The 12,666-nt window shown below is 42.8% G+C and overlaps 1 protein-coding gene across 2 annotated transcripts in view; it reads right to left on the bottom strand.

The window, feature by feature from the left end:
* CASP10 (caspase 10) overlaps positions 1-12,666 on the bottom strand; it is a 153,704-nt gene that overhangs the window by 25,236 nt on the left and 115,802 nt on the right. For both annotated transcript variants that reach the window (XM_073633255.1, XM_073633256.1), the window contains exons 8-9: positions 7,816-7,874; positions 815-914 (exon numbers count right to left, since the gene is read on the bottom strand). In XM_073633255.1, coding sequence (XP_073489356.1) covers positions 815-914; positions 7,816-7,874 — 159 coding nt within the window. The remainder of the gene's footprint in view (positions 1-814; positions 915-7,815; positions 7,875-12,666) is intronic.

Genomic DNA, 12,666 nt, shown 5'->3' with positions numbered 1-12,666 from the left:
AGCCGAGTCACAGCTCCGTGTGTCTATTCAGACATGGAGACCTGGCCCCGCCCCCTCTCTCCCCTGATTGGCTGACTGACTTTGATTGGCAGCCATGGGAGCCAGTGCTGTGTCTCAGCCAATCAGGAGGAGTGTCCTGGATGGCTTAGACATTCATAGACATTGCTGGAGAGAGATGGGGCTCAGGTAAGTAATTAGGGGGTGCTGGGGTGGCTGCTACACAAAGGTTTTTTAATGGTAATGCATACACATTAAGATAAAAAACCTTCTGCCTTTACAACTCTTTAATCGATCAAGCTGAAGTTAGAAGCGGATTAGCTACCATGCAGAGCTGTACAAGATTTTGCACTTTCCAGTTTTAGTAAATAAACCCCACTGTCACTTTGGAACACAGGCATCCTCTTTGAATAATACCACTCCAGCCAGTAGCTAAGTCCAACTTCTTTACTTAATATCTTGGCACATCTGTATCACAGGTCAGTACCTATACTCAGTGGCATTACAAAAAGGATGTTGTGTGTGTGGGTGCATGAGTGTGCTTTAGAGCAGTTGGTTTTTATGCACAGCTGTACCAGATTCTTCTGTGTGCACCATTTTAGTTCATCTCCCCTAATGAGTTATATGATTCCTCCATGTTGACTTTGCAGATTATATCTGCAAGCTCATAAAACACCCCAAATCATGTCAAATTATATAAAACTGTAGATTCTAGTTTTTCATTGGCTAACAGAATACAACTTTGTAATAACATATTTTAATTGTGTAGATTGTCTGGGCTTCCAAATATATATATATATATATATATATAACTTACCAGCATCTTTTTCAGTTCCTGTCCTTGTGTCACTCTTAAGGAAGTCTGAATTATTTATTATCACACAGTAGCCTCTGCATTTCTGATTCATTGGATATACCTTTAAGATAAAGTCCCATTACAGTTATAAAAAGGTACACCTCTTCATGTAGCATAAACAAATGTGACAACAGTTACTTAGGATATTCGAACTAGTGTAACCCACTTTTGTTTGTTCATTAGCCCATAGACTCTTCTATGGTATTATTTTAATACTTTCTGTAGATTTTGTCACTTTTTCACAGTCATGCCACATGTGACATAGCAAAAGAAGCAATTCTATTTAACAATTTTTTTTAAAGGAAAGTTTTTTCCTGCTGTCAGCACAGAAAAAGCTTTTGGTGAGTATATTTTGAATTTCAGGAACCTTTTATTTAGCAGGTTGATGATTAAAGTAGAACTATATGCAAAACTTTTTTTTCTTTTATTTTGGATAGAGCAAGGGAGGGTTATAACCCCTGTAAGGTTCTTTTTTTTTCCGCCATCTGTGTCCCATAGCGAAGATTTCCCTTCACTTCCTGTCCCATAGCCAAAACAGGAAGTGAGAGGAAATCCCTGCAAATTAAGGATATCCTTGGGAACCCCTGGGTCACCAGAACTAGTGTCTCCATTGGAAGATTTTCCCTCAATTACTTTTCTGGGGACAACCCATAACTTGGGATTTTCTTTTACTTTCACTTTCAAAGAGAATGGTAAACAGAACAAATAGAGAGACTGAATCTCCTTATCAGGGGCACAGACAGCAATAAAAACCGACAGGAGTTCTAATCCCTCTCCACTCTATCCAAAACTAAAAATAAAGTCATGCATTTAGTTATATTTTAAATGTGCAGCCCATCCACAATTAGGGTTGACACTTTTTCTTCCAGCCAAACTCGAACACTTTAGAGGCGGACAGTAATTTTTTTTGTATCCACTAGGATTGTAACAGACCTGGGACACCTTTGTGCACTCCAAAGATAATAGTAATGTTGTACACATAGTGACCCCTCACCCTTCTGTCAGGCCCTGTTCCAAGCTACATTCCTGCCTGAATAATGTGTCCGGGATTCACTGAAACTCACAAGACACAAGATTCAAAACCTGGACTGTCCGGGTGGCATCCCTATCCACAACTGATATTTCAGTTATGAGGAAATATTTGCAGACTGAATCATCTACCAAGCTTCTTTATTATTATTTAGCATTAGATTTCTCCTTCAAATGTCTTTGGGTGCTTTCAATCAGGTGTTGAAAATACGCAGTTGAGTTGTGTTGTTACCACCTCCTGACCGCCTATCAACAGAACACAAAATTGTTAAAATAGGGAGCAGATGAAGGTGTTCACACTGCAGCATTAGTATTGCCTTGTGTTGTGGCGAGGTAAAAATATCACTGCCTGCCAAGTTCAGCAGGCATTGATGCTTAGCAATCGTCTCCATTCACTTCTTTTGAAATGCACTGTAAACGTGCCTATGGTTTTTTTTCAGTGCATTTAAGGCTCAGTTGCATAGCATCAGAAGTGATCACTTCCCATTTCAGCCTTGTAAAAAAAAAAAATCTCACAAGGGGCTTCAGGAGCATCACCTGATGCAACTTAAGTGCCTGTGCAATGTATCCAAAATGCTCATTAACACTATAGGTGCATTAACCACTTGCTGGCTGTATAACTTACATATAGGGTGGCAAAGTGGCACTTCCGGGTTGGGGGCATGCATGCGCTCCACCGCCAGCCCACTCCCGCAGTGATTATACATAGCCGGAGCTGTTCGGCGGGTACCACGGACACGATGTCCGCCAGCACCCGCTGATCCTTTGGTACAGAGGGAGAATGGCGTTCTGCCTATGTAAACAAGGCAGATCGCTGTTCTGTAAGTAGGAAAGACATGGATCCTGTGTTCCTGCCTTCCCCTAGTAAAAGCACCTCCCACAATACACAAAGGCACTAGCTAGGCACACAGGTAACCCTTTGATCGCCCCTGATGTTAATCCCTTCTCAGTGAGTGTCATTAGTACAGTGACAGTGCTTTTTTTTTAGCACTGATCAATGTATTAGTGTCACTGGTTCCCAAAAAGTGCCAAAAGTGTCAGTTAGTGTCCAACTGTCCACCGCTATATCGCGGTCGCTGATATAAGTCGCTGATCGCCGACTAGTAAACAAAAAAAAATATCCCATAGTTTAAACAAGCTATAACTTTTGCCCAAACCAATCAATATACACTTATTTGGGATTTTTCTTACCAAAAATATGTAGCAGAATACATATTGGCCTAAGCTGATGAAGAGATTTGATTTTTTCTATTTTTTTTTATTGGATGTGTTTTCTAGCAGAGAGTAAAAAAAAAAAATATATATATATATATATATAGATAGATATATCTATATAGATAGATAGATCTATCTATATAGATATATCTATCTATATATATATAGATATATCTATCTATATAGATATATATAGATATATATATCTATATATATATATCTATCTATCTATCTATATATAGATATACATATCTATATATCTATATATAGATATACAGTATATATATACATATACAGTATCTCACAAAAGTGAGTACACCCCTTACATTTTTATAAATACTTTATTATATCTTTTCATGTGACAACACTGAAGAAATGACACTTTGTTACAATGTAAAGTAGTGAGTGTACAGCTTGTATAACAGTGTAAATTTGCTGTCTCCTCAAAAGAACGCAACACACAGCCATTAATGTCTAAACAGCTGTCAACAAAAGTGAGTACACCCCTAGATGAAAATGTCCAAATTGGGCCCAAAGTGTCAAAATTTTGTCCACCATTATTTTCCAGCACTAATTTAACCCTCTTGGGCGTGGAGTTTACCAGAGCTTCACAGGTTGCCACTTGAGTCCTCTTCCACTCCTCCATGACGACATCACAAAGTTGGTGGATGTTAGAGACCTTCCTCTCCTCCACCTTCCATTTGAGGATGCCCCACAGATTCTCAATAAGGTTTAGGTCTGAAGACATGCTTGGCCAGTCCATCACCCTTACCCTCAGCTTCTTTAGCAAGGCAGTGGTCATCTTGGAGGTGTGTTTTGGGTCGTTATCATGTTGGAATACTGCCCTGCGGCCCGGTTTCTGAAGGCACGGGCTCTGCTTCAGTATGTCACAGTACATGTTGGTATTCATGGTTCCCTCAATTAACTGTAGTTCCTCAGTGCCGGCAGCACTGATGCAGCCCCAGACCATGACACTCCCACCACCATGCTTGCCTGTAGGCAAGACACACTTGTCTTTGCACTCCTCACCTGGTTGCCGCCACACATGCTTGACACCATCTGAACCAAATAAGTTTATCTTGGTCTCATCAGACATCAGGGCATGGTTCCAGTAATCCATGTCCTTAGTCTGCTTGACTTCAGCAAACTGTTTGCGGGCTTGCTTGTGCATCATCTTTAGAAGAGGCTTCCTTCTGGGACGACAGCCATGCAGACCAATTTGATGCAGTTTGCGGCGTATGGTCTGAGCACTGACAGGCTGACCCCTCACCCCTTCAACCTCTACAGCAATGCTGGCAGCACTCATACATCTATTTCCCAAAGACAACCTCTGGATATGACGCTCAGCACATACACTCAACTTCTTTGGTCGTCCATGGCGAAGCCTGTTCTGAGTGGACCCTGTCCTGTTAAACCGCTGCATGGTCTTGACCAACATGCTGCAGCTCAGTTTCAGGGTCTTGGCAATCTTCTTATAGCCTAGGCCATCTTTATGTAGAGCAACACTTCTTTTTTTCAGATCCTCAGAGAGTTCTTTGCCATGATGTGCCATGCTGAACTTCCAGTGACCAGTATGAGAGAGTAAGAGCAATAACACCAAATTTAACACACCTGCTCCCCATTCACACCTGAGACCTTGCAAAACTAACGAGTCACAAGACACCGGGGAGGGAAAATGGCTAATTGGGAACATTTAGACATTTTCACTTAGGGGTGTACTCACTTTGTTGCCAGCGGTTTAGACATTAATGGCTGTGTGATGAGTTATTTTGAGGGGACAGCAAATTTACACTGTTTTACATGCTGTACACTCACTACTTTACATTGTAGCAAAGTGTCATTTCTTCAGTGTTGACACATGAAAAGAAGATATAATAAAATATTTACAAAAAATGTGAGGGGTGTACTCACTTTTGTGAGATACTGTATATATATATATATATATATATATATATATATATATATACAGTGGGGACGGAAAGTATTCAGACCCCCTTAGATTTTTCACTCTTTGTTATATTGTAGCCATTTGCTAAAATCATTTAAGTTCATTTTTTTTCCTCATTAATGTACACACAGCACCCTATATTGACAGAAAAACACAGAATTGTTGACATTTTTGCAGATTTATTAAAAAAGAAAAACTGAAATATCACATGGTCCTAAGTATTCAGACCCTTTGCTGTGACACTCATATATTTAACTCAGGTGCTGTCCATTTCTTCTGATCATCCTTGAGATGGTTCTACACCTTCATTTGAGTCCAGATGTGTTTGATTATACTGATTGGACTTGATTAGGAAAGCCACACACCTGTCTATATAAGACCTTACAGCTCACAGTGCATGTCAGAGCAAATGAGAATCATGAGGTCAAAGGAACTGCCTGAAGAGCTCAGAGACAGAATTGTGGCAAGGCACAGATCTGGCCAAGGTTACAAAAAATGTTCTGCTGCACTTAAGGTTCCTAAGAGCACAGTGGCCTCCATAATCCTTAAATGGAAGACGTTTGGGACGACCAGAACCCTTCCTAGAGCTGGCCGTCCGGCCAAACTGAGCTATCGGGGGAGAAGAGCCTTGGTGAGAGAGGTAAAGAAGAACCCAAAGATCACTGTGGCTGAGCTCCAGAGATGCAGTCAGGAGATGGGAGAAAGTTGTAGAAGGTCAACCATCACTGCAGCCCTCCACCAGTCGGGGCTTTATGGCAGAGTGGCCCGACGGAAGCCTGTCCTCAGTGCAAGACACATGAAAGCCTGCATAGAGTTTGCTAAAAAAACACCTGAAAGACTCCAAGATGGTGAGAAATAAGATTCTCTGGTCTGATGAGACCAAGATAGAACTTTTTGGCCTTAACTCTAAGCGGTATGTGTGGATAAAACCTGGCAACCTGTGTTGCAGGCCATCCCTGCTGCTGCTCCAATAAGGACCCACTCTGAATAAGCCCCTAAAAAGGCTCTGGTTGCTCACTGCTACTAGGCCTGAGGCCTGTAGCACCTCTCAGCCCAACTTGCAAATCCTGTGCCCTCAGGCAACATCGATTTGACACAGATCCCCACAGTCTCTTCTCTGATCCAGGACTCGCCATCATTTACCGTGTGCATGATGAAGACTTTGCTAATGACCATGTAAAAGCAAAGTTCCCTCACAGACTTCCTGGCACATCCAGCCCCCCCACTATGGTAACGCTCACCGACTTTCCACTGCATTGAGTCCTTGATGAGGAACTTGACCGGACCATATGTTCCGACAGCTTCACCTGCCCCTCTGCTCCAGGAGTTCTTTACCACTGACCGTGGGTGATAAAGACATTGCCAATGTGTAGAGGCAAAGTTCCTTCACAGCTCTCCCTGGGCTTCCTCCTGCGATCAGTACACCCCCCCATATGGGAGTGCCCTCCTGCTGCTGCCTAGTATTCCATTCCTCACTTCACTCAGCCGACAACCCTCCTCAGTGGCATATCACCTCTTATATAGGAGGCCCACACCCTGCCAATAACAACTGGGGATTGGTCAGGGCTCCCACATGAGCTGCCTGCCACTCCAGTTCCAGGCCCAGCCCCTCTTCCAGAATCTTCTCCCTGGAAGCAGGGGAGGCACCCCAGAACTAGAGCACAGGTGGTCACACCCACTGCTACTCTGACCACTCCCAGCCCCCAGATCAAAACAGACAGGCCTAGCTTGCAGCACAGGCCTGCCTAAATTTGCCTGTGCTGACTGTCCCTAGTAAAAAAAACTATTACTACCCTGTTTCCCCAAAAATAAGACCTAGCGTGATTGTCAGTGATGGCTGCAATATAAGCCCTACCCCCCTAAATAAGCCCTACCCTGTTTCCCCGGAAATAAGCCCTACCCTGAAAATAAGACCTACAAGGACTTTAACAAGGGCTTATTTGGGGGGTAGGGCTTATATTGCAGCCATCACCAACAATCACGCTAGGTCTTATTTTTTAATTGTCAGCCTTTTTTTGTATATATCGCAAACAATAAAAACCCCAAACATGATCAAATACCACTAAAAGAAAGCTCTATTTGTGGGGAAAAAAAGACATACATTTTATTTGGGTTTAGGATCGCATGACCATGCAATTGTCAGGGAAAATATCATACCAAGTCCTGGAGGTGCAGCGAGCAGGGCAGATACAAAACAGCCCATCATTTTGGTGAGAATTTGTTGCCAGCCTTAGATTTCCCAGGTCCTCAAGGGAAATAGGATGCCATTTTGGAGGGTGGTAAACGTTGAAACTTCAGCAATGCCTCGTTTCCACTGAGCGGATCAGTTTGGTTTGGTTCGGTACAGTACGCTATTTTGGGTGTTTCCATTATGAAAGCGGCCCATACAACTGAACCGTACTGCTCCATTCAGGGTCCTGTTTCAGATGTTAGGGCAGAGCTACGATACATTCCACTGATTGGCTGACAGAAAAGCCTCTGCTGTGCTATGCTGAGGCATTTTTTCTAAACCCTGTATGGCCCCTTGTGGTCACACTGGCAGTGGAAACGCTCACCAGAATAGACCGGACCATTCTAGGCCATTCAAACTGTACCGACCCGAAACCAATCTGCTCAGTGGAAACGAGGCACAAGAAGAGTTTGCTATTAAAGACCCATGAGAAGTCAGCGATAAACCAACCCATCAGATAACATTAATTGAATATCAATTTTGTGTGGGCTGACACCTTACAACATGATACTGTAATGGCAAGTAGTGTCTTTAACTAACCTCAGATTCTGTTCGGTCTTGAAGACTTAGAGCAGCAATGTCATTTTCAGTTTCAACATCTGCAAGATAAACAGTTATTAATACGATCTTATAACCATCATTTCCATCCAGCTAATTTTTGAGGGCACTTCAGTCATAGCTCCCAACTCACCCATCTATCCCTGATTTCGATGGACTGTCCCTGATTTGGAACAAAGTCCCTCTGCCCCTCTTTCCTCCTCATTTGTCCCTCATTTTGGTCTGATGTATATTTATATAAAATGCATTTTTTAGCTTTCAAAAAGTGTTTCCCAGGGCTAAACCTTTCATCCAATTTCTAAATGGCTCCATTTTAAATTTAGCTAGTATAAAGGAATAGTAGTGGTAAAAGAAAAAAAAGCACTTGTGGGTTTAAATAATTTTTTTTGTATAATTCTCCTTTAAGAGGGCGTGACAGGGGTGTGTCCTATGCCTACATACCTTTGCTAAAAGGTGTCCCTTGTTCCCATCTCAACAAGTTGGGAGGTATGACTTAAGTAAAGCAGATAGTGGATGGCTAGGCCCAGCCATGGGTTTTAGGAAAGATGGATCAACTTCAGTATAACCAGCCTGCCCATAAACGGATCAAAATTTGCCAGTCTCCTGCTCAACTGAACACATTTCCATCTGTCTATGGCCAGCTTAAGACTCTTTCACGATGTTGCTAACATGTTTTCCAGCCATTTGGAGTTACAACCACTGCAGTTCTTATTGGATTTACAGCAGGATTTCTGTCTTGTTGACAAATCTAGGTATAAGTAGACAACATTTTCAAAAATGGAACCATATAAAATGCCTAAACTAACTCAATCAAAATTCATAGCAGAAATATTTATACTCCACAGTGTTTATAGACAGTCATACCTCTCGCAATGTCATGGAGATGTAGCCTGACACAGAATCCTCCTTTCTGGTGCTTGTACTTACAACTTTTTTTAGTCACAGTATGAGGACAGGGTGATGATAAAGCTGTATTACTTTATGGCAAAAGAGAAAATTGAGGTTGCCGACCTGGCTATGCTGTTCACAAGGGCAACCTGGATAACCTAACTGACTATTTACAAATATAAATAATTTGGTAGTTAAACAGATAATGTACAGTTCAGTTTAAAAAAATTATAAAATATTATTAAACAGTAGGGATGGGCCGAACAACCCCCTGTTCCGCACCAGAACTTTTGAACATTGCGATAGTTTGGAACCGAATAATGAACCCCATTGAAGTCTATGGGACCCGAACATGAAAAATCAAGTTCCCATTTTGAAGGCCTATATGCAAGTAATTGGGCATACAATGGTTATGGGGGTCCAGGTACTGCCCCGGGGGACATGTATCAATGAAATAAAAGTTTGTAAAAAACGTCATTTTTTAAATGAGCAGAGATTTATTGATGCTTAAAGTGAAAGCATAAAAATGAAAAATTCCTTTCTATATAGTGCCTGGGGGGTCTCCTTAGTCTAGGGATGTCCACATTTTTTTCAAAGAGGGCCAGATTTGATGAAGTGAACATGCGTGAGGGCCGACCATTTTACCTGACATTCTTTGAACCATTAAAATTCGGTCTAAGTGTGTTCGTCCGAGCACTAATACACTGGCCATCAAGAATTCTCTTGCCCTTGTGGCTGTGTGTGGTGAAGAGATGAGCTCAGGCGTGTTATTTGGATATATATACATATATATATATCTTTTGTGGCCCCCAACGAATCCCCGAGCGCCGCTCAGGACTAAGGATGAGCTCGGGCATGTTATTTGGATATACCGTATTTAACGGCGTATAACACGCACCTTCACTTTAAGAGGGAAGTTTCAGGAAAAAATTAAATTTTAAATAAAGAACTGAGAAGCAAAATAAGGGTCAGTGCCCATCAATGCAGCCCTCACCATTGTCATGAATGCAGCCTCACGACTGCCATGAATGCAACCTCACGACTGCCATGAATGCAACCTCACGATTGCCATGAATATAGCCTCTCCATTGCCATGAATGCAGCCTCTCCATTGCCATGAATGCAGTCTCTCCATTGCCATGAATGCAGCCTATAACCAAAAGAGAAAAAGTCTCTCTCCTGCGCTCAAGTGTCTAGATATCCAGTGTGTGATTTAAGGCCAGCAGGCTTAGTGGTATGTGGCGTCTTGCAGCCCTCTTCAGAATGTTGGGCATTCAAAAACTACAAAGAGGAAACAAAAAGAAGAGAGGGCGCACCGACCTAGCGCATTACCACTGGTAGCGTTTATTAAAAAGTAAATAGCAAGTAACATACTCACAAACGAGCTTGAAATACAGGCATGGACATGGACTGCAAGTATGCAGTAACAGACACCAGGATAGAATGGGACCGGACATCAAGTAGATGCGGCAAGGCTAACGCGTTTCGGGGGCGAGCCCCTTTCCTCAGAGCCTAAGCGGGTGGTGACTGCTTACAGGTAAGAGCTCCTCTATATATGTGTGCATACATGCAACCTAGCCTCCCAATGATCACCAGCACCAGCCTACCATGGCCACTCCCCCCTCCCAAAGGCAAAAAAAAAAAAAAAACCCTCCCAGCTGAAAGAACCCTTTCAGGTGTCACCATGTCTTCATGGTAACACTATAGTAGTCTCACATCCGAGAAAAAGCGTGCATATAGGTCGATATTAATTAATGGTATAATAATTGGTATAATAAATGTACCCAATCATAGTGCACTATAGAGCACTTATCCTGCGGGCTAATACGGGCCATCTGGGACTATACTATGGCCACCTGGTAAGTATAAATGTGAAAGTAAGCAGGCAAAAGTAACCTAATCAACTCATCTGTGTCACCTCTGCAGTTCAAACAGTCATATCGAACAGTCACAGAAGGGCAGGCATGTACTGGCCATTGGGACTACAGGGAGTTTCCCGGTGGGCCGATGGCTCAGTGGGCCGATTTCAGTGACAGTGGACCGCTGCCTCCCTCCAGTCCTCTGTCCCCCCCGCAGTGCTCACCTCCTCTCCCTGGCTAGTTATGCAGCGCACCTGAATACAGACATGATGCTCAGGAGTCAACACTTAGAAGCTCATCATACGATCTGGAAGGAGGGCGGCCTCACTTTCCTGCCTAATCTTGTTCCATTGGGGGGGGGGGGCACCAAACTGATTCTTTGCCCCAGGTGAAATAATGTCTAGCTTCCCCACTGGTACTGCCTATAAGAGAAATAATGTAGAACGGCTAATAGCTAGTGGGGGGGGGGGGGGGGGGCTTGGGTGGCAAGCCGGAATGGGAGAGACCTGTCAAAGTGGGCCAGTCTGGGTGAAGTCCAGGGCCAAATTTTTGTCCCAGTCCAGCCCTGCAGAAGGGACTATATCTACGTGCTGATTAGGAACTGTCCAGGGCTATACCAAAGTCACATCCCATGTATATACGTATAGGTGTGGACAGACAGAGGTAACAGTACCACCTGTGCCACCTCTGTAAGTAAGAAAAATAGTACCAGCTGTACTTACCGGAGGGGGCTCCAGAGGACCTTCAGATGGCTTTGGATGGCTTTAGAGGGCTCCAGATGCCGGTGGAACGCACGCTGCCTTGAGGACCCGGAAGTTCGGATACAAATGCGCTCCACCGGCGGTATCCGGCTACCCAAACCGTCATTTCCGCCCGCGCATGTGCAGTAGGCACAGGCCGGAAGTACAGGTGGATATGCGTTCCACCCCGCTACCTCCAACCACTTCAGCCCATACTCGCTGTGAGCGAGAGTGTATGGGTGCGCACGCATATCCTCAGCGCAAGCTCGCAGATGTAGAGGGATGTGTGAGGCTGGTCAACACCTGGGTAGACTCAGCATAATGACATACATTACTGATGCAATGGTAATAAAACCACATCATCCGAGGGGGGAGGGAAAGGGGAGGGTCAGAGAGAGACTGATGCTGATGCTGGGAATATTCAAGGGACACAGGCAACATAGCCATAATGCACAGAGGAGATCAGCTTACCGAGCTATCACCAGAGAGTCACCTGCCAAGAATATACAATTAAATAGAAATAAAAAGAAAAAAAAAAAAAACACAGATCAAATATACAATTAAATTGAATAAAATGAAATAAAATGAAATGAGAGTCGCATGCGCATCTATATAATGCATAGCAACACATAATGAATCGCAAGGCCGAACTCACCTAAAGGCTATCCATATATGTGTGTGTATACACACATGCCCTCTCAAGACAATATCTAGTAAATCAATGTTGGTATACATGGAAGGAGTGATTACCCTTACTTAATCCAACAATAGCATTAAATAGATGAGGTTAAATTGCAAGCAAGATAAAAAAGGGTTCCCGTTACAACGAAACACAATGATTGCTGTTGGTATTAAAATCATAAAACTATTACGATAGGGAGGTGAGCGCAACATATATACATAAATGAATGCGCTCCTATCGACCCATTCTAGACATATATGTAGCAAGAAACAAATAGATGAATAGAATTGCACCAAAGTAGGTGATATATTCTTAACCTAGGACTCTCTAGCGACATGTCCCGGCTGGTATCTGGTAAATCACAAATGGTGTGAACTCTACCCAATAGGAAGAACACATATACTGTTGCAAATGCACAAAAGATATATATATATATATATATATATATATATGACAGTAATAACGTAAATTAAATTAAATATAATAATAACCCCCCCATAAAATCGCATATATCAGCCATATAGAAAACCTTATACTACATATGGTGGGTATCTAACTAATTTATATTTTTTTAGCAAGGAAAGGGGCCCCAGCTATTCACATGGAGACCCTACCAGTCTGAGGGTAGAAAATCGATATCTCCCATGGCCATGGGAGATATGTG

This window comes from Aquarana catesbeiana, linkage group LG06 (genome assembly GCF_042186555.1).
Source record: "Aquarana catesbeiana isolate 2022-GZ linkage group LG06, ASM4218655v1, whole genome shotgun sequence".
Lineage (NCBI taxonomy): Eukaryota > Metazoa > Chordata > Amphibia > Anura > Ranidae > Aquarana > Aquarana catesbeiana.
Note: the sequence above shows the minus strand (reverse complement) of the source record. Positions and strands in the feature narration are given on the sequence as shown.